A 26,865-nucleotide genomic window follows, 5' to 3' on the forward strand; every position below is an offset into this window, starting at 1 on the left:
ATCGTTTTCAAAATTCTATTTTAAATAAGTAAAATAGGATACAGTTTTTTGAAAACTATATTTGAAAAATATTAGTCAAACATTAAACTCAAGTGTGAGACCTACCATTTTATGAATTGTAAAACAAAAAATTATATTTAAATACTCTTACCAAACAGACCATAAAGGGTGTTTTCAAGATACAAAAAATATTTTTAATGACATAGCTGTAAATAATTGAAAATAGTGGACCCTACATATTTGTCCAAGAAAAATTATTGAATATTCTGAGAATATCATAAATGTGCACTCCCCTCTCTCACATGAATTGTGGGTTCCACCATAAATTTAACTAATGAGACCCATAATTATGTGAGAGGGAGGAATATACATTTATAGCCGTCTGGGAATACTCAATAATTACTCTTTGTCTAAACTCTTTTATCTCTTAAATTAAGGAGTTTATCTTTATTCTTTACCACAAAAAGAATTATCACACTTCAAATTTGAAATTTATCATTAAAAAGAAAGGTACATGATGAGCTCTATGCCCTTATCATTATCCACACAAAAATAATAATAATAATAATAATAATAATAATCTACACATTCTACTCATTACTTTTTGTAAATATTTTTTTTAAATCTCAAAAATAGAAATGGTCTCCCAAACAATTATTTTTTGTTTTTAGTATTTTAAAAATTGTTCTTAAAAGTGGGAGCTAAACACGTACAATATAAAAATTATTATTTGAAAACTATTTTTGAGTTTAATTTTTTGAAAATTGTTTTTATACTGTTTTAAAGACAAAAACAAAAATCCTTCTACCTATCCGGCCTTAGAATTTCTATAACTATATTCCTAGACACGGCACAAGTGCAACCTCATCCTACAGGTTTCAGCTGCTTAATTTATTACAATTCTATCACCTACCTTTGGTGTTTCCAAAAAACAGATGTCTAAATTTTAAATCCATTATTTCCCAATTATTGATTTTTGAAATTATAAAAAAAAAATAATAATAAAAATAAAAACTACAATTCTGGCATGCTATCTCTGTGATATTGTTTTGCAGCTTTGGAAAAGAACGACTAGTTATATGGAAAATTTGATGGTTGATGTTAGCGGGTATTGGTGTATTTGGAAGGTAGAATTTGGGCACATGAATTTAAATTTAGGTGATTAAAATTCAAATATTTTGTTTGAATTGTTTAAAAATGGTCAAGAATTTGGATTTGACAAATCTACTAAGGATTTTAACCTTTAAATCCTTCAATTTGAAATAACTTCTAAACCCATAGAATTTTAGAAATTTATAAGACAGGCTTTAACATTTATATATTTAGAATTAAGGAATTTCAAATCCATTACTTTAAAATTCAAATATCCATACACGACCTTAGGGTATTTATTAATAAACCATTTTTAAAAAAATTAACACCAGTTTCATGGGAAATATAAAAAACTGTCACAAAGTCAGTTGCTTTTTTCTTTAGGAAAAGTTAAAGGATGCTCTAAGGGAATTAGTTTAGAAAATTTTTTAAAAAACTTTTAATGAGAAAAGAAAAAAAGTAAAGGATTATTTTGAAAGATTTTTATATTTCCCATAAAAGTGGTATCAAAATTTTCATAAAATTGTCTACTAGCAAATGTCTAAAGAGACATTTGTTAATCGGACTTTTTTTTTTCCATAAATTTTTTTAAAATATATTTCTTAAACCAATGACTTATGGTATTCGTTAAGTTTTCCCAATTTGAAAAAATAATAATAACTTTCAGTCGACATTTCCTCATTGACTCAAGGAGGTCTCCTCTCTTGCGTAATAATTATATACGCTTCCTCATGCAAATAAAGATGCATCTCACACTTGTGAGCAAATTATCAGGATTGAGATCCTACAAGTTAGTGAAATTATTAATAAAAGGCAAGTACTTAATTATAAATACATAAACAAAGTTCAAAGTTCAAAAGTTAACACTTACAAATACCAAGTTTTAAGTTAAACAACTCAAAAAATATATAATGTTTCATATAAACGACTCAAAGCAAATAACATTGTCAATACCTAATGTCTTACGTAAACAACACAAAGCAAACAACAATGTTTCAAACAACACCATAGACACACTCAATCATCAAGACTGAAATTTTGGATACCTTGGATGGGTTTCTTAAAGTGTGGTTGATTATTATAAACAACATTCTCGACATTGTTAGCTGAATTAAAAAAAAAAAAAAAAATCACATTCGTCTTCAATGGTTTCTCTCACAGTGGCATCACCGTCGAATTTCTCAGCTTCTCGCACTCGCCTTCTACTCTCTAGTAGTCCAGTCTCTTCTCCTCTCTTGTCTTATGTTATTTTGTTTATTAGGTAAGGAGACGACTGACGCGAGCCTTAGGGTTTTATTTTTTGCTTTTCTTTATATATGTTTTTAAAAAAAAAAATTAATTTGGGCTATGGCTATTGGGCTGATTTGTTTATTACATTTTTTAAATTAGTTCAGGGCCTTTGGGCTCCATTTGAAGGCTCGAAATAAGCAAAAAAATTTTGAATTTTCCTTTATAGCACAAGATCATTAATATTGTCATGGGATTGAAATTCCACATGAATTTCACTTTAGTAGAAATCCTAGTAAGATTCATAACATTTTAGGGGTGTAAAATCTTAGGATTTTAATATGCAAAGATTCGGACTAGGATACTGATAACCATGCTTGTGAGGTCATACACACGTAAAAAGGGATAAAAAGGGGTGTTATTTGCAATTGTTACCTAAAATAACAAATTCATTGATTTATGCCAATGTCTAAGTTTTTAAAGAATGATCAAACCTATATTGTACTTGATAAATGTGCATTGTTAAGTCTATTTATTTAAAATAAGACTCAAATTAAAACTCAATTATCCAGTTTCATGATATTTAAATGGAGTTCTATTATTTATTTTTAAATTATTTTATAATCTCTTACAATTATTAATTATGAATTAAAATAATGGATCTAACGGTGCACATTTATCATGTACAATTAGTTTTGTCATGAAAATAAAAAACGCTCATAATATTAAAAAGAAAAATGGTATCACTTCATTTCTTGAACTGAAATTCTATTGTAGAAGATGTTCCCTTCGATCATGTCTCATTATTATTATTATTATTATTATAGATAGGTAGATAGTGGGCCAGGGAAATAGGATTTGAATCACAAATATGAAACACTACAAAAAAAATACTATTACTAGTGAATATAATGGAGACTAGAATTACTTTCGAATTGTTTCGAGAAATATGATCAAATATTTCCTTTAAGTAGAATCCATTGGAGCCAATAAAATTTTGTATTCATGCAACGAACGCTACAACATGTTTTAGAGATTTTATAGATTGAGTTTAGCTTACCTCCATTGCTTTTTTAACTGGAATCTCCTTTTATTTTAATGAGAAAATGTCATATCATCCATTAATTAAGTGAAATGTGGAAATTAAAACCCACTATTATTTACCATTGTATATTTAAAATAAAAAGACATGTTCAGTTAAAAAAGTACTGGAGGTAAGCTAAACCCTTATAGATTTCCCTACTTGTTTTGAATGTTAATCATTAGTGTAAGAGTCTAAACAATTTTGATTTACTAGTCAACATCTAGTAAACGAGGTGGTGCTTACCTTAATAATCTTGAAGCCACCTCTTTTTAGAATCCTTACTTAGTCTTATATCTAGGGTTATTTGAGTTAGAAAAAAAACTAATGGGTCTAAAGGTGGCCAGGGTTTTTGCCTATAGTATATGGATAAAACATAAGTACAATTATAATAGAGTAAGTTCTCAAATTAAATTAAATTTAAATGTCATTAAAAAAGATAACACTATATGTCTTTTATTGGTCAATGCATCCAAAGACAAAGTTGTTTGTAGACTACGGGATGCCATGATCCTCCTAGAATTTTTAAAAAAGTTTCTTAGTATATACATTGAAAGTAATCAACAATATATATATATATATATATATTTGGCCCCCCAAAATTGAAACTAGTTATTTCAAATTGAAAGCTAATCCAAGGAATTTAAAAAATAAAGATGGATGCTAGGGACGTTACAAATTTTATTATGTAAAACTTATAAACTAATGTGTCAATAATCATTAAAAAATAAATAAATCAAACTATCATTTACTAGGTGGATGAAACCGACCATTCATATTCATTGTCACTATAAGTTTAATTTTCTAAAATTTGTAATAGTTTTAGAATTTTTCAAAAATAAAATGGTCACCTAACCTTTTATTTTATTTTTTTATTATAGAAACTTTCAACTTATAGTGTTCGCTTCTGATGATAATTTTTTATCATCAGATCAAGACATCTATCGGTTTTTAGTGTAGGCGGAAATTGAACCCCCAGATCTCTTATTTAATCATAAGAGATTTTACCAGTTGAATTAATTGGAATCCATTAAATGGTCACCTAACTTCTTTTTTTTTTTTTTTTTCGAGAAACAAATGGTCACCTAACCTATATATGTTTTGCATTAAAGTTTGGGACTTTGAAAACTTACCCAAAGATTCTAAAAATAAAATGTTCACTTGACATATATGCTTGGTATAACAATTTATTTAATTGATGTTTGAGACTTAAAATTTTGGGGCTTTCGGTTTTGAGTGATGTTGTTTTGTTCGATTCCACCTGTACTTTTTATTTTTGTTTATATGTTTTTTTACACTTAATTTTTTTAAAGAATTACCTACCAACAATAATTAGTTTTTATTTTATTTTATTTTTAGTAAGCATAATATTGGACATACAATGATATTAAATATGATTTTAACTTTCGGGGTTGATTTACAACGGATCTGTTGATTTTTTACATTAATAGGAAAATTGTTGCATCATTTAGAATGATTTGCTTTAAAAGATTTTTGAGTTACATTTTGATAGATCACAAATGATTGAGTACAAAAGTATTAAGAGATAACTATTATATATATATATATATATATATATCTTTTATTTCTTAAATATTGAATAGACGCTAATTTTATTTTTTGATATATTAATTTATTTTTGAATTTCAATATATTTTTATTTTGTTTTTAATGGTCAATATTTTTATGCTTCACACCACCCCTCCCCCAAGACCCCCAACCCAAGAAACAAACCTTAATTAACTGTCATTCAATGCAACTATGTGTTTGAATTAAGAAACTATAAGTCTATAACTAAGTTTTGCCTTAGTCCATATGTTACAAACCCCAATGTCAAAATTACTAAGGTAATGTTTGGTGACAAGTTTTATTTTCTATTTTCAAAAACTTGTTTTTTGGAATAGAAAGAAAAAAAAATTCTTGTATTTTTAAAATCAAAAACATGTTTGGTTAGTTAAAATAAAAAAAGAATAGTTTTTGAAGGAAAAAAAATAAAAAATATTGAAATATGTAGTTTTTTGAAGGAAAAAATAAATAAATAATACTGAAATATGTTGTTACTAGGATTCGAACTTTGAAACTAACTCGTTAAATGAGATGGATTCATTAAATTAGACATTTGTTTTCATTGGCTTTTGAAAACTTGAAACTAAAAATATCCTTTTGTTTGTTTTCAATTTGCTTTACAAATTGAGTTTTGAAAATAATTTTTGTTTTTAATCCATTTTAGGTTGTCAAACAAGTTTTAATCTAAAAATAAAAAATATATATATATTTTGGAAACAAAAAATAAAGGGAAAAAACATTTACCAAATATACCCTAAATTTTCCATTTTGGAAAAAAAAAAATCTCATTTTATTTCTTTCTTTCCTTTTTGTTTATATATATATATATATATTGTTATTGTATTTTTTGTCCATTGGAACTAGGTATCCCACTTTTTTATGAAACGGAACCTCCATTGACCATAGAAAACGTTCCTTTACAAAATACTTTCTTAAAAAGAGTACCAAACCATTATTTCTTGAAAAGGATTTCTTCAAGGATGTCTAGACTATTTTGGAAAGAAATTTCGATAAATCCCATTGTAAAATCATTTATTTGAAAGCTTGAAGAGTTTTGAAATATCAAGCCATTGTTAATATGTAGGCTAAAGTGACATGACATCATACCATAAACATGCATGGGAAAATAATTGCCACACTTGCAAGTATACCCATTTAGATATAGTTTAACCACATATGTCGATTCATAATCATAAAAAGTTAACGGGACCATGTTGTCACTCATGGAGCATGGATAAGAGACTTTCTAGTCAAAGAATTGGCAAATCATGACATGGAGTTAACCTTTGAAATCAATCCAAACATACATTGATAGGTCCGAGAAATACATACAGTTGTCCATCCTTGACGGACGATGTATAAAGACAACCCCATTGCCAGCGCAGTACGAGGGAGGTTGCCTGAACATCCCAACCGAGACCAGCCGTTACGGGAAGCAACAATAAATGTCAATACCGTTGAAGGTGTGCCTGTCAAATTAACACCTTGCACAAGCATTACGAACTCAAGCAATTATGCTCCCATAATGACAGAACCATTGGCTAGAAGGGCACTAAAATAACCTATATATATACCCATAAGCAAGATCCGAAGGAGGGATGAAAAAATCACGTAATACTCTTCTCATCTAAGTTTCCTCTGCTTTCTCTTACTTGCTAAGCTTCTCTAACTTTATCATCGAAGGCGTCGTGGCTGGCACCACACCGATGACCCCATCTTTCCTAGTTGTTGTGTTCCAAGTTCGATAAAAGCAGCGGACGATCTCTATCTGGACGAACATCTTGACTGACGATCTTAGCATCATCAGTTTGGGGCCATCTGTGGGGACGATATTCTTGAACGGTTGGTTCGAGGACATTGTTCTATCATAACAAGATGGAGTCCAGCTCTAATCTAGATCCCGCTGCATTGGCCCTGCGAATTCAGGCACTTGCAGCCACAGTGGAAGAACTCACCAGCAAAATCAAGAAATGAGACAGCGATTGTAATAGGGAGATAACCACACGGAGGTCAACAGAGATGAAGACGGAGACAGTCATTGGAGACGAGCCAGCACTCCTGAAGAGCCAAACCCGAGTGTCCTCAAGGAGATGAGGAAAGAGATGGACGAGTGAGAAACGCCATTAGGGAAAGACAGATCTAGGACTAGACAGAATCGTCAGGAAGACTGATTCGCCTTTCACTGCTACTGTCAAGAGTGTCCAGTACCCTCCAAGCTTCGCCTACCCCAGCTCGAACCCTTTAACGGGCTAAAGGATCCGTTGGATCATCTGAATACTTTCAAGACGACTTTAGGCCTTCAACAACCCCCTGACGAAATTCTATGTCGATCATTCCCCACTACCCTAAAGGAGCCCGGAGAGTGGGAGTGGTTCACCAAACTGGCCTACGTCGACTATGATAACTTCGAGCAATTAAGCATTCTTTTGTTCGTCACTTTGTTGGCAGACAACGTCCAAAGAGAGCGGCTGATCACTTGCTCACAATCAAACAAGGAGAAAAAGAAACTTTGAGGTCCTATGTGACGCGCTTCACACGAGGAACTGGAAGTGGACGAGTCAGACGATAAGGTGCAACTTACAACCTTTAAAGTTGGCTTAAGTCCAGAGATTTTGTGGTTTCTTTGGCAAAGAATCCCCCAAGACGATGGCAGAAGCACTTTTAAAGCGCAGAAATATATGAACGCGAAGACAGCCCTAGCAGCGTATAGATGGGCGGAAAAGATGAGGACAAAAGAAGGACAAAGAAGACTATCGTAGGGGCAGAAGAAGGATCGAACTGCCGACGTAATGACGACGGGAATAGACAAAGAAGATGATAAGAACCCTTGGCAGACGAAATTCACACTCTTAGTGATGTACGTCGATCAGATTTTGACAGAAATCAAGGACGAGCAATGTCTCAAATGGCCCAGACCACTCCAATCACCACCTAGTGTCGTGATAAAAGAAAATATTGTCATTTTCATAAGGACCACAAACATTACACAGAGGATTGCTGAGATCTAAAGGAGCAGATAGAAGAGCTCATCCAGAAAGGAAAGCTTCAGAGATATGTGAAAAAGGGAGAAGCCCCCAGTACAATAAGAAGGATCAGCACGGAGGATTCCCAAGAAGTGAAGATCAACCTCCTTGTCCACAGAATGCAAGAGGAGAGATAAAAACCAACAGGGAGGACCGTCAACAGGAGGGTCGTTCAGATCCCTCAAGAAGTCATACCAAAGGCAAACAAACAGTGTTCACAGCATGCCTCCCTCTAAGCAACAACAAACGAACCAAGGCACCTGTACTTCTCTGAGGAAGATGCCTGAAGAGTGAAGCAACCTAGAGACTTCGTCCCTTCGAATTACCTCTCGTCAGCTTCAGTGGAGACAGGGTTTACCCCCGTGGGATAGTAACGTTAACGGTCACAGCTGGTTCATATCCGCTCCAAGTAACCAACAAGCATAATTTTTTGGTTGTAGATTCACCATCGTCTTACAATGTGATCATAGGACGGCCCACCCTAAACCGCTGGAAGGCTGCTACCTCCACATACTGCCTTAAGGTAAAGTTTTCAACGGAACAGGGAATCAGAGAAATGAAAGGAGACCAAGTTTTGGCAAGAGAATGCTATCAGGCCGTCCTAGCCTCGAAAGAAAACCATACATGGGTAATCGAAGATAAGACCCCCGAGTTGTGGAACAGTTAGAAACGGTGGAGCTGGTCGAAGGGGATCTATCCAAGACGACTCAGTTAGGGACGAATCTAAACCCGAGGACGAGGGAAGGAATTATCAATTTCCTGAAAAACAGTCTCGATGTGTTCGCATGGAGCCACGAAGATATGTCTGGGATTCCGGCAGACATCATCCAACACCATCTAAATGTAGACCTGAAAAAGAAGCCCATCTAGCAAAAAAAAAGGGTCTTCGCCCTCGAACGAAACAAAGCGGTGATGGATGAAGTAAATAAGCTGCTTGCAGCAAACTTTATTCGAGAAGTCTACTATCCAAAGTGGTTAGCAAATGTCGTCATGGTCAAGAAGGCGAATGGGAAATGGAGGATGTGCGTCGACTTCACAGATTTAAATCAGGCATGCCCCAAAGACAGCTTCCCTTTGCTAAGAATTGACCAACTAGTAGACTCCACCGCCGGACACAAACTCCTCACTTTCATGGACGCATTTTCAGGGTATAACCAGATACAGATGGTCGAAAAAGATCAAGAAAAAACTGCCTTCATCATCAGCCAAGGGCTTTATTGCTACAGAGTTATGCCTTTCGGCTTGAAAAACGCAGGGGCCACATACCGATTGGTAAACCAGATGTTCAACAAACAAACTGGGAGGAATATAGAAGTGTACGTCGATGATATGCTCGTCAAGAGTAAAGAGGAAGAAGATCATCTGAATGATCTGAAAGAGACGTTCAACACGCTCAGGCAGTATAACATGAAGTTAAACCCCTCCAAATATGCCTTTGGAGTTTCCTCATGAAAATTCCTCGGGTTCATGGTTTCACGAAGGGGAATTGAAGCAAACCCGGAGAAAGTAAAGGCCATCCTTGAAATGACTTCACCAAGGACGACTAAAGAAGTACAATCACTCACAGGAAGAATAGCGGCCCTCAACAGGTTCGTCTCAAGGGCTACAGACAAATGCCTCCCCTTTATCAAAATCTTGAAGAAAGTTTTCGCATGGACGGAGGAGTGTGAGACGGCGTTCCAGGAGTTGAAGCGATACCTAAGCAACCCCCCGCTTTTGAGTCCGTCCAAAGAAGGGGAAGATTTTTTCCTATACTTGGCAGTGTCAGCCATAGCAGTAAGTGCAGCCTTGATCAGGGAAGAAAAAAAGATACAACTCCCTGTGTATTACGTCAGCCAGGCCTTCCAGGGAGCTGAGGCTCGATATCCAAGAATAGAAAAAATCACCTTCGCCTTAATAGTGGCCTCAAGAAAACTGCGTCCTTACTTCCAGGCTAACCCAATCAAAGTCATGACAGACCAACCCATCAAGAAAGCAATGAACAAACTCGAGGCAGCTGGACGAATGGTACAGTGGGCGATCGAACTCAGCCAGTTTGATATCGAATACCGCTCACGAATGGCCATAAAAGCCCAAGCACTAGCAAACTTTATAGCAGAATTCACCGTCAACGAGCAGGAAGAAGATCAGGAAGACGTCTGGACGATCAACACTGATGGTTCGTCCACACAAAAGGGAGGTGGAGCAGGCATCGTGATTGTCTCTCCCCAAGAAGATGTTCTCAAGTATGGGATCCAGTTGAAATTCCCCGTGACTAATAACGAAGCAGAATACGAAGCCTTGTTGACAGGGCTCAGGCTAGCCCAGGCATTAGGAGCTAAAAAAATCGTGGCCAAAAGTGATTCACAGCTCGTCATAGGACAAGCTAGAGGTGACTTCGAAGCTAAGGAGACAAGGATGCAAAAATATCTTAAACTAACAAATCAGCTGGTAAGTAACTTTAGCCGGGTAGAGTTTATACAGGTTCCACGCAGAATGCAGAAGCCGACGAGGTTGCTCGCAGTGAATCAGCAGGTAACCGTGACAAGTTAAATGACTGGAAACTAGAAAAACAAAACCTCCCCAGCATCAAAGAATTACAAGCCTGCTCTGTGCACACCAGCCAGGGATGGACGAACCCAATTTTGTCTTTTCTCAAGGACAGACGACTGCCATTAGACGCTAAAGAAGCCAAGAAAGTAAGAAGACGAGCTGCCTGATTCACTGTATTGAATGATCAACTTCATAGAAGAAGTTTCTCTCAACCATACCTAAGATGCATTGAAGAAGAAGAGGCCAGGTATGTCCTCGAGGAAGTGCACGGAGGAGTTTGTGGAGATCATATGGGGCCAAGGTCCCTCGTTAGAAAGATCCTGAGGGCAGGTTACTTTTGGCCCACGATGCAACAAGATGCGGAAGACTTCGTGAAGAAGTGTGATAGCTGTCAAAGGTATGGGAATGTTCAACGAGTCCCCAGGGAGAGAATGACGAGCATCTCCTCACCCTAGCCATTTGCACAATGGGGGATCAACATCATGGGCCCCCTACCGCAAGGAAAGAGACAAATAAAGTTCCTGCTCGTCGCGATTGATTATTTCACGAAGTGGGTTGAGGCAGAAGCTCTTGCAACGATCACGGAGGCTAAGGTACAAAATTTGGTGTGGAAAAATATTGTTTGTAGGTTTGAGATTCCAAAGACGATCATATCAAACAATGGTCGTCAGTTCGATTGTCAAGGGTTCAAGTCATTTTGCTCAAGCTTAGGTATCAAAAACAAGTATTCTTCACTAAGACATCCTCAGGCCAATAGACAGACGGAAGTAACTAACCGAACCTTACTCAAGATCATCAAGTCCCGGTTAGTGGGGGCAAAGGGAGCATGGCCTGAGGAACTACCTGGCGTCTTATGGGCATACAGGACAACGGCAAGGGCACCAACAGGGGAGACTCCTTTCAACCTGACGTACGACACGGAAGCAGTCATTCCAGTCGAAGTGGGGCTCACCAGCATTAGGAGAGAATTTTTTGACGAGAAGGACAATGACGACCAATTGAGATTGAACTTGGACTGTATGGACGAAATTAGAGACCAGGCCTCCCAGAGAATGGCCAGGTACCAGCAAAGAATGGCAGGATACTACAATCAAAGAGTAAAGTTGAAAAGATTCAGCATCGGTGACCTCGTCCTCCAGAAAGTAACTACAGCGATGAAGGACCTTGCACAGGGCAAACTGGGCCCATCCTGGGAAGGACCTTACTGAGTCATCCACTGCTCACAACAAGGGAGCTACCATTTAGAAGACCTGGAAGGAAACAAGCTACCTCGTTCGTGGAATGTCGAGCACCTAAAGAGGTATTACGAGAAAGAATCCGTGCCCTCATTGTAAGTAGCTACCACAATTTAATGCCACATTTTCTATTAACGCAGGTTGTTTCTATGCTTTCTACTACAAGTTATATATTTATGCAAAAGTGTATAAGTAATATTCAGGACTCCATAAGTGATCATTTAGCATTTCAATAGTCTCGTTCAAAGAAATCGTCGTGTTCTAATTATCCTTTCAAAACAAAAACGACTATTCGTCCAGATCAAAAAGACGATGGTATCCTTCGAAAGGATGCACATCGTCTAAATTGAAAAGACGAACTCCGTGGAAAAACACACATCACCCAGGTCACAAAGGGAATGAAATTCCCTAAAAAAGAATATACGTCGTCCAGATCAAAAAGACGATGAAATCCCTACCAGGGATAAACATCGTCCAGATCTAAAAGACGATGAAATTCCTTCAGATGACACACATTGCCGGGATAAAAAAAGATAGCAGAAGGGAAATCCCTAAGTGAACATACATTGTCCGAGAAAACTCCAACAAAAATCATCTAAGTCCACAGACGGACGAAGAAAATTTTTTCAAGAGACGAAGAAGTAATTTCAACTCAATTTTTCTAAGTCTAATGAAAAGAAATGTTGAAACAGATATGGAAGAAAGCAACAAACATAATGCAAATATATATGCGCTCGAGGGTGCAAATCGTTCAGAGAAAGAAGAGAAAAACCCCAAAACATACGGGGACCAAAGAGAAATGTTTTAACCATAACAGCCCAGAACACACAGGGCACAAAAAAAAAAGGTACATATAGATAATATGAAAACAAGTAATTACGCAGGAGTATCATCGCCACCTTCGTCAGCCACAGGAGGGTCCTTGCCTGAAGCCATAGAAGCCTGAGCAGCCAATGCAGCCTCGTCTGCTTCGATTTCTTTATCCACTGCTTCGAAATCCAGATCGTCCAGATTGACCCCCTGTCCGTGCTTGACCAGATATCTCCTTAACAACTCAAAACCTTTAAAGTACCATTGGAACAAAATGGTGTTGTATTCATCGGTCGTTTGGAAGGCAAGGACGGCCTTGGCCGCAGCTGCTTTCATCTTTTGACCTACAGTGGCAAAGAGCTCGTCCTTCTGTTTCACTTGAGATTTCTTAGCTTTAAGTTGCCCAGTCAGAACTTTGACTTGCTCCATGGAGGAATTATGAGCGTCCATCGCAGCAATCAAGTCCTTATGCAAGCCTAAAGCCTCGGCCTCTAGAACCTCCACCTCAGAAGCAGCCATGACGACCTTCTCCTCACTCACTAAAAATTGTGAAGTAAGATGCAGTCTCCCCCAGCACTTGCGGATAAAAATTTAAGGCAAAAGAAAAAAAAAATTTGAAAAATGACAAAGACAACTTAAGAAAAAAGATACCTGTACAAGCTTGTGTACATGCTAGTTCACCATCTCATGGGAAGGCACAAGAGAAATCTCCTTCCTTTCCTCAAGAGTAAAGAACTCGTTTGCCCGGGCAACAACAGTGTCAGCATCGTCCCAAACACTAGAACCTACCTTCTCCTTACATTTTTTTCCCGTCTTTTGTCTCTTTGGAGCAGGGACCTCTTCAAGCGAGATTGCTGGGGAAGCTGTCCTTGCTTCGTCTAGAGTTGGGGCAGACGAGCCCCTCTCCGTCATCTCCTTCTCCTTCTTTTTTTTTCTCTCTCTCTCTCTATCAGTGAACCTCAAAGTCTTCTGTCCAATACTCGAAAGGGGTTCGTTCTTTTTCCCCTTGATCTTCGCGTACATATCCTTGTTAAATTTGCTCGTCATTTCTACATCAGAGAACAAGAAAAAAATAAGAAAGAGTTAGAATAAGAAAGAAAAGAAGAACAACCCTGCGTATCAAAATTGCTTACGTTTTCATTGTTCTCAATCAAGCACTTGAAGGACGTAGAGTGAAGGCTCAGGTCCCAAAGAGTGATGGGCCAAAGTGCATGGATCAACGAGCTCGTCGAGATCGTCGATCGTCTTTGCGTATCTGAACGCCTGCTGAACCCTCTCCTTATATTGGCTCTCCAAGTTGGGGCACTCTTTTGCTGCACAACAAGGAAACCACTCAAGGTTGTAAGGACGAACAAAGAAAATAGCTACGAGGATAGAAGAAGGAAAGCATAAAAGACGAACGCACCAAGACGAGGGGTCTCCCACCGGCGCAGCAACCTGGGGACATTCCCCCAAAAATCATCTGACAAAGTCTCCCAACCGTCTCCTGACACGAAGAAGTATCTTGACTTCCAATAACGGAAGGACGAAGGGAGGTCGACTACTAGGCGAGATCTCCTATCCCAAGGAACAAGCTCGTAATACCCAAATTCCCTAGACTCTTTTAGACGATAAAGATGGGTAAGCTCGTTCACAGTTATCATCTCCCCATCTACTATGGTCGTCCAGATCACCATATAGCTTATGACGATTCTCCAAGAATTGGGCATAAGTTGCCCAGGAGCAATCTGTAGGTGATCTAAAAGCTCCATAATAAACGGGTGGACAGGAAATCTCAGACCGTACAAGAAGGCCGCTTCATAAAAGCAAACCTCTCCGTGGGCAAAGGCGCAAGCCTTTTCACCCTTCTTGGGAAGACGAACCCTGGTTTCTACGGGGAATTGAAATCTATCCCTAAACTTACTAAAAATATCGACGCTCAAGTGACACTTTTCCCTGAGAGCATGGAAGGGACGAGGGGCGACAGCAGAAATAGAGGGTATTGACGAAGGAGGAGGCACGGAGGTAGCTGTGTCCATCACAGCCCCGTCCGCGGCCGCGCCAGAGGACGAACCCCTCTCATGACCACTAGACCTTACAATGGAACCCATTTTTTTCCCTCCTAAGAACCCCACGGACAGATTTAAACCAAGAAAACGACTGCTGCAACAAAGGGTACAGGTCACTCAAAGCCAAATCTAAGCCACTGCCCCCTACCACAAAATCACCAGATTGTGGGTATTGGTCACCGAAAAATTCTAATAGTCCCCCCAAGCGAGCAAAGAAAAATGCAATAGAAGGAGAAATACACTCAAAATCAGTGTAATCCACCATTAAGAAGGGATATGTGCATTTTGAAAAAGGAAAGTAAATAAAGAAATATGAAACAACAAAAGGAAAGGAGCACAAAAGAAGGGATACGCACCTTAAAAAGAGGGGAAGAAAATCGGAAATCGGAAATTGGAAAGGCAAAGCAGCGGCAGCAGTAAACTCGGACACAGAGAAGGGAACAAGAAAAAAGACCAGAAAAGCCAAATGGAAAGTAAAAATGAAGGAGTTAGGAAAAGTAAAGGTTAAAATCTGCCTTGGAAATCGCGGGAAACCGAAAAGGCATTCGTTGGAAACAATGCCTCCCTACTGGTTAGAACTTGACACGTGGCCATTATGTGTGCCACGCCGCCATAAGGCAGTTAATACGGAGAACACATCCCCAAGCGCCAAAAAAAAAAAAACCCTTTCGTATTCCCAAGACCGTCCCAGGTTATGGACGACCTTGGAATAAGGGGGCAGCTGATAGGTCCGAGAAATACGTACAATCGTCTATCCTTGACGGACAATGTATAAAGATGACCCCATTTCCAGTGCAGTGCGAGGGAGGTTGCCTAAACATCCCAACCGAGACTAGCCGTTACGGGAAGCAACAATAAATGTCAATACCGTTGAAGGTGTGCCTGTCAAATTAACACCTTGCACAAGCGTTACGAACTCAAGCAATTATGCTCCCATAATGACAGAACCAACGACTAGAAGGGCACTGAAATAACCGATATATATACCCATAAGCAAGATCCGAAGGAGGGATGAAAAAATCACGTAATACTCTTCTCATCTAAGTTTCCTTTGCTTTCTCTTACTTGCTAAGCTTCTCTAACTTTATCATCGGAGGCGTCGTGGCTGGCACCACACCGGTGACCCCATCTTTTCCTAGTTTGTTGTGTTCCAGGTTCAATAAAAGCAGCGGACGATCTCTATCTGGACGAACATCTCGACTGACGATCTCAACATCATCATACATGATCGTAAATATTTAAACATGTTATTATATATGGAGAATGGAAATTCATGGCATGGAGCTAAACTCTGTAACATATATATCAAGAGGAAATTAAACCCAACACACAAGAGATAATGAGTATTTAAGCATAAAAAAGGTCGTGTTTGAAAGAAAAGCTAATAAAATCTCAAGCTAGTAGGAAGAAAACCCATAAATAAAATGAAAGCACGCTCTCAAATAAAATAATTATTCAAGAATCATTCAAATTATAACGTAATTTAGGTAAATAACTAAATATATAAGAGAAAAAAAAGTAGGTAAATACGATGGGAATAGAAAATACGTAATGGATTAGACTTTAGCCTAATGAAGGCTTATTTTTGGATAATAATGTGGAGAGATTGGGACAGTTTTTTTTTTTTAGGGACTTTTTTCGTTTTTATTTTTTCAAGTTGGGAGGTATGTTCTTTAAATAAAACCAAAAAGGAAGGAGAAATGATATATTTACAATATTTTTACAACATTTTTATAACAGATCCTAAGTGGTAGGTTGTTACTGGTTGTTATTGTTAGGGCAAAAAAGAAATCTTAGTGTTAGTTTCAAATTTGAACCAATAAAAACTAATCACCTGTGATTTGTTATAAAAATATTATAAAATTATTGTAGACGTAACATCTCTCAAAACGAAGACTAGTAGTGTAAGTGCATGCAGATGCAGCATGAGCCATTTTTGGGGTCTGCATGCATGCGGTTAAAAGTTTCCTTTCAATAATTGTTTCCTATTTCTTGAATTGTTTGTTTCCTATTTCAAGTTTCCATTTTTTGCGCACGTACACATAGTTAAACAAAAGAACATCACTGTTTAAAAAGGAAAAGGATGTACACAAGAAGTAAAAAAAAAAAACCCTATTATATGTCCCACGTGCACCCACCCACATCATCTCATCTCCAACCCAACCCAACCCAACCCCAAATCTAATCCGCAATCCAACGTGTAACTTTGTAATTCATCATATTCTGATATTCATCCCCCGCCCCCGACAGACAGTAACATTTACTTTATCTTTTTTTTTTTTTTAACTTTCCATTCTCTAATTTAATTTAACCCCGAATTTATCACTCATACAAAATTTTAACCCCAAATTTATCTGCCCATTTCACCGTTCAAAAATCATTTCCAATTAACAAGGTCAGAACAAAACAAAAGAAAACATATTTTATACATAGCTAAGTTGGCATAGATAAAACAAAAACTACAAACTGTTGGCTTAAATATATATTTTTGAAAGCATCTTGGTTAATTAAAAAATAAAAAAATTATTAAGTATTTTAGAAATATAATAAAATTGTGCTCATTTCTCTCGCATTTGTAGTTGACTTTACTGTAAATTTAATAAGTAGACTTCGTTATGAATATAAAAAGAGGGTGTATAATTCTCCATGCTCCTAAAGTATCTAATTGCTTAAGAAACATTAGATGGGTTGAATTTATTGATATAGATTTAAACAAAATATAGTAATTTTCTTTGAAATCAATTTGAAGGAAAATCTTCCAAGTATAAAAAATAAAAAAAGATTTTTTATATGCATTAATAATTTGAATTTTTAAATCATTTAAAAAGTAATTTAATTAAAACGTATATGGATTGTCATTTAAATTATCACTATTGTCTAATGACTTTTTTTTTTCTTTTTAATTTATGTGTTTATATACAATTTTCTAAAATCTTACTTGTTTTCTTTAATGTTATGCACAAATATACCTTAACCACTTCTCGATAAATTAATAAGTGTTCATACAAATCCAACTATAATTTTTATTTTTATTTTTTACAAAGGGTGATTTTTTAATTAACATAAGAAAATAATGTTTGACTTGTTTGAAAAAGTATTTTATAAGAAGAATTTTTTTATAAAAAAAAAATACTTGATTAAATTGAACAATTAAACATAATCGGTATTATTTTTTTGAAGGGTAATATATATGTATGTATATTTTATAAAAGCCAGAAATTGAAAGTTAATTAACCTCAAGCATAATTGCTTTAAACTTAATTGATGACCGAATTTAATATTCTGCACTTAAGAGACTTTACTTAAATATCTTTTTATATAATTATTGTTTGCAAGTTGCAACCTTTTTGTTATAGCCTATAGGAATTATTTATCATCATTATTATTATTTGATAAAATGTTATAGGAATTATTGATAACAATTCTTATTTCACATTATAAGTTAATCTAGAAAGTGTTTTGAATTCAAAAACTAATAAGTAGAAAAATCGAACTTATCTTATACAGTTGTGCTATCTATTTCTATTACAGTGAGCAAACTATAATTTACAAGGGAAAAAGAAAACAAAGAGAAGGAATCAAAGCATCAAAGAAATGGAATTGAATTCTCCACCAAATTCGTCATCGTAGGTCTCACTCTCACTCATTTCCACTCTGTTTAGCGGACTTTCCGAAGCCTGTGTCTCTCACTAAAAAAACCCCATAAAAACCAAAACAGAGCAGAGCAATCGGAACAGAGTAAGCTGAGAGAAACCACCACAAACTAACAAAAAGCAAGTGAGACAGTCTGATCGCGGTTCTGTTTCTGTCACTGATAGTTGTGTTCATTCCCACTTGTTTTGTAATTTTAAATTTGTAGAATGAATTAGATCTTCGAAAATAGTAGCATTGTTTTGCAAATTTTGTACTTAATTTTGATCACTCTGTTTTTACATACCCTTTAATGCCATTGTGTTAAATTCTCCTTCTGAGATAAATATGTTTCTTAATTGATACGTTTTTTATGCTTGATATACTCAAACTTTTAATGGGTTTTTACTTAATTTTGACTTTATGGGTAATTGGATTTGTTTTTTTTAAAAAAATTTCAGGTTAAAAGAAAAAAATGCAGGCGTCAACTTTTGCAGTCAAAGGAGGGATAGGTTTTGGGGTCCAAAAGCGTACAAGGATTTTGAATGGTTTTGGGGAATCTAAAAAACCAAGTTTGGGATTGAGAATGACCGATAGGAGTGCTTGCTGTGGTCTACGCTCCAGTTTGACGGCTATGGAGACTGAGCTCACTGGTGCAAGAGTGGGTGCTTATGGCATTTTCAGGTCCTCGGCCAAGCCCAGATCAGTCAAGGCTCAGGCTACTGGTTTGTTCATGAAATATCTTGATTGATTGGCTTTCTTTTCATTTTCAAAAATTGTTTAGTTTTATTGGGTCAATTTTTTTTTTTTTCCTTTAAATTTAGCAGAGTGATTACAGTTTTTTCTTTTAATTACTTCATTATTTGGCTACATGTTAAGGTTGTTTACTTCCTTTTGTTTTCTTGCCACATTCTCTACTTAGATCTTTGTGTGTGTGAGAGAGAGAGAGAGAGAGAGATCAAACTTCAAAGTACAAACCTTACAAAGTTAAACTTCATATTACCTTGCAATGGTAAGGTTTCGATTTATTTACCCGAAATTGGGGACTTTAAATGGGAATTGAAGAACCCACTTCGGAGTCCAGTCCATTACAACATTGCCAGCGGATTTAGTTGGATTTTCTTTCTGTGAATTGAAGAATCCATTCAAAGGCCAAGCTTAATAATGCTCTTATTATTAAGTAAATCGCTTTTCTCAATGAACTATATTTACCTGACAGCATGTCTTGTTGAAATCCGGATGGTCCTGTGTGGCCTTACATTTTATTATGGCAGTGATTGGCTAATAATTCATTTCTCTGTTTTGAAATTTTTAGAGAACAAATGCACTTCTTCCTTGTACCTTGCTGGTTCTATTTCACCACTATCCTTGGATCCATCATCCTTTGTGTGCTTTATAAACTTAGCAATCCTGTTCTGGTGCTATCCCAAGGACACACAACCTGAGAACATAATATGCTGGCTTGTACTTGTGTTATGATCAGCTTTGACCATTTCTTTTCATTTTGGTGTTTTAACATGGGATTTATGGGGCATGGTTCTTTGAAACTGTCTATATATCACAAAAGTGCCTTCCATGCATGTATAAGTTTAAACATTTTACCATGGACAATGACACTCTTAGAATATTGATTAGTTTCTATTTTCTTACAAGTACCATATGAAATTATGTTGCAGATGGTGATCTTGAGAATGCTCCTTTCACTGTGCCTCAGGGCAAATCTTCTGGGACTGTTTTGCCATACGTTGGTGTCGCTTGTTTGGGAGCTATTTTGTTTGGTTACCATCTCGGGTATGGTTCTCTAATTCTCCACTCTTGAGAAATAGAGCAGCAGAATATATATGCAAGTCCTGCATCAAATTGGACATTTTTGTTCTGTCCTGAAATGTCTTGTTATGTAACATATCCATGTTCTGAGGCTATAATGGTTTTGTACTCTGCTTTGGCTGCTGCAGGGTGGTAAATGGTGCTCTTGAGTACCTCGCCAAGGATCTTGGGATTGCAGAAAACACTGTATTACAAGGCAAGTGCAGTAATTTTGTTTTTCTTTCTTTTTTCCTGTTTTCCGTAAATTAGTATGTTGTTATATATAACAACACATATGTTTAGCAAATTTGATAACGTAAGGGATGTTGTCTTATATCATGTTTGCCATCAATTTTTGCAAACGAGAAAAAGAAAGTTGCATATTGAAAAGCTTCAGTTGGGATATTAATTGCTTCATATTTTGTTCTTTTTAAAGTTTCAGATTATTTTTCTTTTTTCTTCTATGATATTCATGCTGATACTTTTCCATAATGTAACACCTTGAGCAGGATGGGTTGTTAGTGCACTTCTCGCTGGTGCCACTGTTGGTTCATTTACTGGTGGAGCATTGGCAGACAAGTTCGGTAGAACAAGGAGTTTTCAATTAGATGCCATCCCACTGACAATTGGAGCATTTCTTTGGTCTGTCATCTCTTGCTGAAGACAGGTTTGTGATATTTTAAAATATGTGCTGGACACTAATGCTTTGTCTTATATATTTTCAGTGTCACGGCCCAGAGTGTACAGACTATGATAATAGGCCGCTTACTTGCTGGCATAGGAATTGGTGTCACATCTGCTATTGTACCACTTTACATATCTGAGGTAGTATTATCTAGTTATTATAGGCATTGTGTGATCATGTGTATTTTTTTGAGGATAATATCTTTCAACACCCTTTAAAAATGCAGATCTCACCAACTGAGATTCGTGGTACACTTGGATCTGTGAACCAGCTATTTATATGCATTGGGATTCTTGCAGCTTTGGTGGCTGGATTACCTTTGGCAGGAAACCCTCTATGGTATTTTTTTTAATTGAATTTTTCCTTGTTAGTCATTTACTTTCTGTTATTTATAAATAACCGAAAGAAAGCGTATTATCATTTGGCTAAAACTGCTAGATAATAGTTAAATCATTGTTAGTAATATCTATCAAAAGTGTGGCCACTATGGTACCTAACATTAGGAGGGAGAGAGAGGGTATCCTTTTCAACTCCCTTTGGTCTCTTGAGGCCATACATATATTCATCCAAGGATGTGTGACACGTCCTTTCTTAGTTGAGACGTTCAAGACCCATAGCTATGAGCATATGATGCCTAGGAACCCAACTTTGTTCTCAGTCTGTACATCTTCATTTTTCCTTTTGACTTTCCTTTTTTACTTTAAACCTTGTATTTTTAGCCTCTATCTTGTGCTTCAGTTCCCAGATACTACCAAAACCATGCCTTCTTTTACTTTTCAAAGTATCCTAAGTTTAATCTAAAGAAGTGATGGGAAAAAAAGTGTTACTGTTTTCTTGTGTGTAATTTTCAATGTTGCAATTTCAAGTTTCATGTGCAAGGCCCATGTGCAGCATCCATTGTAGATTAGTCTTAGATGATTTCGCAAGTCACATTGTAAGGACTCTGGGACTAAAGGACATTTTTTAGTTTAGGAGCAATGGGGTGAAATCATTAATTTCCACAGAACTTCAGCAGATTATTATTATTATTATTATTATAATTTTGGTTAAAAAGATTAAATATTTCTAGGGGAATTTTTACCATACTATGCTTGGTCATAGGCTTTTTACCATCTTTGTGAGTCCTGTGTGTTTTCTTATTTTTCATGTAGGTCTTTTGGGGGATTTTTTGGGTACTTTCTGAGTTTGAAATTTTAATACACCTTATCCTAGTAAAAGGAAGAATGGAATGAATGTGCTATTATATTTATAATTGGATGAATTTAGAATTTAATTAATGGAATATTAAGTGTTTTAATCTTTTAAAGGCCTGTTCTTCTTCTTCTCTTTCTTCCTTCTATATTTGCACCGTTTCTGGGTTATTATTCACAACCCTGTAACTACCACTTGAACCTGCATTTTCTTGCCTCTTTGCAGCCCAAATGCTTGCTTCTTAAACTTCAACCTTAATGTTCAATTTGTGATGTAAATTATACAATGTCTGCATTAATTAGCTTTATACATCAAGGTTGTAACAAACTTAAAATTAGATAGTCCTGGTCATTTAAACTCGGCATCACAGGTATAAACATATGTCCTGATCTGATGTGATAATATATTTGTGAAAGTAAAGTAGGCCACCTGGAGAGTCATGGAACTCTTTTGGTGTGCTGTTTGGGGCGCTCACCTAATGAGCTTGATACACGTCTCTCCTAATTGCTTCATGGCAAGAGAAAGGTTTGGAAACCAATGACTTAACAAGGCTTCTTGCAACAATGGCTAAGTTTGATAAGATATTTCTTTCATGTAATGAATCAAATACCTACTTTTTTACATTCACCTTTTGTGGAGGGGTTAAATTGAATGCTTATAAGTTCTCCATTTTTAAATCTTAAGAAGGAAAAGAAGAGGTCAGATCATGTTCAAGACTAATTATTAGAGGTTAGATTAAATGCTTATTAGGTCATAACTGTTAAATTTTGTAGAGGGAAAAGATATTCAGAATCTTGTTTCCAGACTAATTTTTATGATCATGCATCCATTACACCAGTGAAACTGCATGTGTACTTATACAGTACAGAAGAATTTATCAGAAAGGGGGTCTTCAAGACTTGAACCAATAACTTAGAGTTGATAACATGTTTGTCATCCATCAAACCTAAAAGCATTTTGATAGGATTCAAAGCCAAGAATATGTTTCAAGTTCTCAAACTAACATTATCTAGCACTATGAAGCGATTTAGTCCTAAAAAATTGATAAATGCTCCTGGCCCTAAAATATATGGGATTTTGCAATTAGCACACATTTTAACCCAAATGAAAAGTACCAATCTTCTAAAAATTCCCTTCGGTGGGTTCAAATTTAAGGGTAATATTGGAAGTTAAACGGAGAAATATTTTTGTTTTGGAAATTCCAATATGTTTTGGGAGTTCAGACTTCAGACAACTCAAAAAGGAAAGCACCTCATCTATTTTGGGATAGAGGGATGTTGCTTTGGAATTTCTTAAATGTTAAGCTTCAACATATAACATACTATACGTGAACTAATCTATACCCACTCCATGTCACAGAACTCTATAATATTAATACCTACACCCAAAGACTCACGCACGTGCATGCACACAAAAAAAAAAAAGGAAATTTTTTAGTTCCAATCAGTTTGGAGCTATCTTCCTCCAACCCATTATGTGGTGATTGAAGATACCATCCATGTGTAGTTTTAGTCACATGACTTTTTTAATGAGTCATGTGATTTGTTTAAATAATACGCATTGATAGTCTTATAAATTATCATGTAGTAGGTTGGAGGAAATAGCTTCAAATCTGGAGCTAAACTTTGTCCAAAAAATTATAATTTTGTAAGAACTGTCTTATTAGCACCCATTCAGACTTCAGCTGATTCCGCCCTTGTCTGGTTTGTTTGTCAAATTTGTCGTAGTTAAGCTCATTCTCTATAACTTTGCTCCAGCCTTAATGCACTATTGAAATATTTACTCAACTCAACTAAGCCTTAATCCTAGCCCATTGGAGAATTCACTAAACCGTATCTTTTAAAGTCCTGTTTTCATAATTCTCATGTTGGCTTTCTGCTTGGAACACTATTTCTTTGTCATAGATTCTTCACTCGTTCAAACAAATGTTTCTTTGTTATATTCACTACTGGTGAGACAGAATGGTACAAAGTAGTTGCTAAGAACTTCACTCTTCTTGTCCATATATGGATATATAAGAATTTTACAGTCTGATCTCTTTGATATGAATGTTTCTGTTTTCATGATCTCATTCTGTCATTATTTTCTTTTTTGATTTTTTTATCAGGTGGAGGACAATGTTTGGTATTGCAATTTTACCTTCTATTTTATTGGCATTAGGAATGGCAGTTTCTCCAGAAAGTCCTCGGTGGCTTTTTCAGGTTTTCTTGCATGACTGTGGAGTCACTTGTTATTGAAATTTTTATATATACAATCTAACATGTTCTCCTTCAACTGTTAATGTAACATATATTCTTGGGTTATTTGTTTAATAATAAAGATGCTTAGTTAAGCATATATATTTGCAGCAAGGAAAAATTGCTGAAGCTGAAAAGTCTATAAGAACCCTATTTGGAAAGGAAAGAGTTGCTGAGGTTATGCATGATTTAACAACAGCAACTCAAGGTTCTACAGAACCTGAAGCAGGATGGTTTGATCTGTTTAGTAGCCGCTATTGGAAAGGTATACCAGAGGCAACTTTGTTACTTAGTTTCTTTCTGGCTAACTACTTCACTGATAATATATCTTTGGGTTTATATATTCAAATGATACGTTTTTCTTTGTTTATGGCCAGTTATTTTGTTCATAAGCAAGTTTGATAAGAGAGATTAAAACAATACCGTTAAAGTCCATGCCTTATAGCCTGTTTGGATAGAAGGGGGAAGGATGGGGAGTGTAGGGGAGTAGAGTAGAGTTAGTTAAAAATAAGTTAATTTTGTGCTGAATCTATTCTACTCTACTCTACTTCTCCTCCCTCCCCCTCAATCGAAACGGACCATTAGTGTTGCGACTCATTTTCTTACTACTTTTTGTAGTTGATGTAATAATTCTCTCTGATGTGGCATGGTAAAGCATGTATATCCCTGACATATATGTCTTGCTGCAGTTGTTAGTGTAGGTGCAGCACTTTTCTTGTTCCAACAATTGGCTGGGATAAATGCTGTGGTATATTATTCTACCTCTGTGTTTCGGAGTGCTGGGATTGCCTCTGATGTTGCAGCAAGTGCTCTTGTTGGGACGGCAAATGTCTTTGGTTAGTTTTCTGTCAACTTTCTCTATGGAGCCAGTAAAATTTAATCTCACATTGTGCATATTATGTTCTATTTGACTGATGCTTGATATTCTCACAGGCACAGCTGTTGCATCCTCCTTGATGGATAGGCAGGGAAGGAAAAGTCTTCTCATCACAAGCTTTTGCGGAATGGTAGTGTTATTTATGTCAAGTAGATAAAATGTGAATCTTCTGATACCTTATTACCTTCCCATCATAATCAAGCACATAGTTTGTGATCTTGGAATCTGCCCTCTGCAGTTGCTTTCTAGTTCTTACTGCACATAATTATTGTTTATGTATCAATGATTACTTTCTACCATAAACCAATTATCTTTATATCACTAAGTGCTCCTATTTATGCACATAGTTCATTCAAAGTTTCAGATGATTTTATAATTGATAACTCTCTCTTTCTATCTGCTTGTCAAGGCTGCTTCAATGTTGTTGCTTTCTCTGTCCTTTACTTGGAAGGTCCTGGCGCCATACTCTGGCACTCTTGCTGTTCTTGGGACTGTTCTGTAAGTCATAACTTTTTGGGTATTTCCTTAGCTACTAAAGCTTTACAATCTGGTGTCATTTCCATTTCTGTTTAACATTGGCCTATGAAATCTGAACTTGACTTCCGTTCTCCATACACAGCTATGTATTGTCCTTTTCACTTGGTGCTGGTCCTGTGCCTGCTCTTCTTCTACCAGAGATATTTGCCTCTAGAATCAGAGCAAAAGCAGTTGCTTTGTCATTAGGCATGCATTGGGTAAGTCAAATGCATGTTTACATATTCAATTTGTGCACTTAATTACTGCCTGTGGGCTGTAGCATGCTTCAATTTCTATTATATATACCGACTGAAAGAACAACAGACATTTGTTAGATGAACAATCTATCAGAAATCAGAAGATGCTAACTGCAAACAAGATCATCATTTATCTTGTCTAATAGCATTTCAAAGTTAATAATTGTGTTCATATGTCTTTGCCTACACATGATATGAGTATGCTAGAACAGAATAGCCTTTTCTGTCATGTGGCCTTCTAAATGAAGAAAAAGATTATGCCATGCTAAGTTATGTTGTTATTAGATTGGGTAACTTTGTTGCCTATATTGTAGTCTTTCATATATTTACCTCTCCTTTGATTACGAATTCTATGGTTTTTCAATCCCATCAGATTTCCAACTTCGTCATTGGCCTTTATTTCCTGAGTGTTGTGACCAAGTTTGGAATCAGCTCAGTGTATTTGGGATTTGCAACTGTCTGTCTTCTTGCTGTCCTGTACATAGCTGCTAATGTTGTGGAAACAAAGGGGAGATCTTTGGAGGAAATAGAGCGTGCTCTTAACCCTGCAATTTGATGAGGATATCTTTCTAAAGTGCATGTTATCACAATCTCACTGCAACTCTTGGATTTTGACCTTGGGGCGGGTGCTCTGGTTCTCCTTTTCCAGTACAGTGCTGCATTATCTGCTGGGACTCAAAACTAGCTTGTCTATTGCCCCAAATTTCACAATCTTATGTTTATTGCTCCACATTTCGCTATATTGAGTTCCTTAATTGTGACAACATTTTAGAATCAGGTTACTGAGGCTATGTGATATAAAATAAGAATGTATTTTGTCACTTGATTCTTGAATTTTCATATTAAGGGTGTGTTTAGATGTCGCTTATTTTGGTAAAATTGAAAACTTATTGCTGAAAGTACTGTAGATAAAATAAAAATCAGGTTACTGAGGCTATGTGATATAAAATAAGAATGTATTTTGTCACTTGATTCTTGAATTTTCAGATTAAGGGTGTGTTTGGATGTCGCTTATTTTGGTGAAATTGAAAACTTATTGCTGAAAGTACTGT

At 36.1% G+C, this 26,865-nt stretch overlaps 2 protein-coding genes across 6 annotated transcripts; one reads left to right on the forward strand and one right to left on the reverse strand.

Moving 5' to 3' along the window:
- Positions 1 to 12,542: 12,542 nt before the first annotated feature.
- LOC136070060 (uncharacterized) lies at positions 12,543 to 14,047 on the reverse strand. Its single transcript, XM_065779379.1, has 4 exons — positions 13,972 to 14,047; positions 13,700 to 13,879; positions 13,218 to 13,615; positions 12,543 to 13,105 (listed from the first exon to the last, which is right to left on the reverse strand). The coding sequence occupies exon 4, from the start codon at positions 13,083 to 13,085 to the stop codon at positions 12,633 to 12,635; it is 453 nt and encodes a 150-aa protein (XP_065635451.1). The 5' UTR covers positions 13,086 to 13,105; positions 13,218 to 13,615; positions 13,700 to 13,879; positions 13,972 to 14,047; the 3' UTR covers positions 12,543 to 12,632.
- A 4,047-nt stretch (positions 14,048 to 18,094) lies between these two features.
- LOC112006608 (plastidic glucose transporter 4) lies at positions 18,095 to 26,634 on the forward strand. Of its 5 annotated transcripts, none has more exons than XM_065779387.1 (14): positions 18,095 to 18,431; positions 18,706 to 18,969; positions 19,921 to 20,035; positions 20,200 to 20,267; positions 20,560 to 20,692; positions 20,776 to 20,875; positions 20,962 to 21,074; positions 24,034 to 24,127; positions 24,275 to 24,428; positions 24,853 to 24,999; positions 25,097 to 25,170; positions 25,450 to 25,538; positions 25,660 to 25,774; positions 26,187 to 26,634. In XM_065779387.1, exons 2-14 carry the CDS (start codon positions 18,720 to 18,722, stop codon positions 26,367 to 26,369), a joined length of 1,635 nt encoding a protein of 544 aa, XP_065635459.1. In that variant the 5' UTR covers positions 18,095 to 18,431; positions 18,706 to 18,719; the 3' UTR covers positions 26,370 to 26,634. The 5 variants fall into 5 exon arrangements, with proteins under 5 accessions (XP_065635459.1, XP_065635460.1, XP_065635458.1 ...); XM_065779388.1 differs by having other exon boundaries at positions 18,095 to 18,410; XM_065779386.1 differs by having other exon boundaries at positions 18,095 to 18,391.
- Positions 26,635 to 26,865: the final 231 nt, after the last annotated feature.

This window comes from Quercus suber, unplaced genomic scaffold (genome assembly GCF_002906115.3).
Source record: "Quercus suber isolate HL8 unplaced genomic scaffold, Cork oak 2.0 scaffold_207, whole genome shotgun sequence".
NCBI classification, from domain to species: Eukaryota; Viridiplantae; Streptophyta; class Magnoliopsida; order Fagales; family Fagaceae; genus Quercus; species Quercus suber.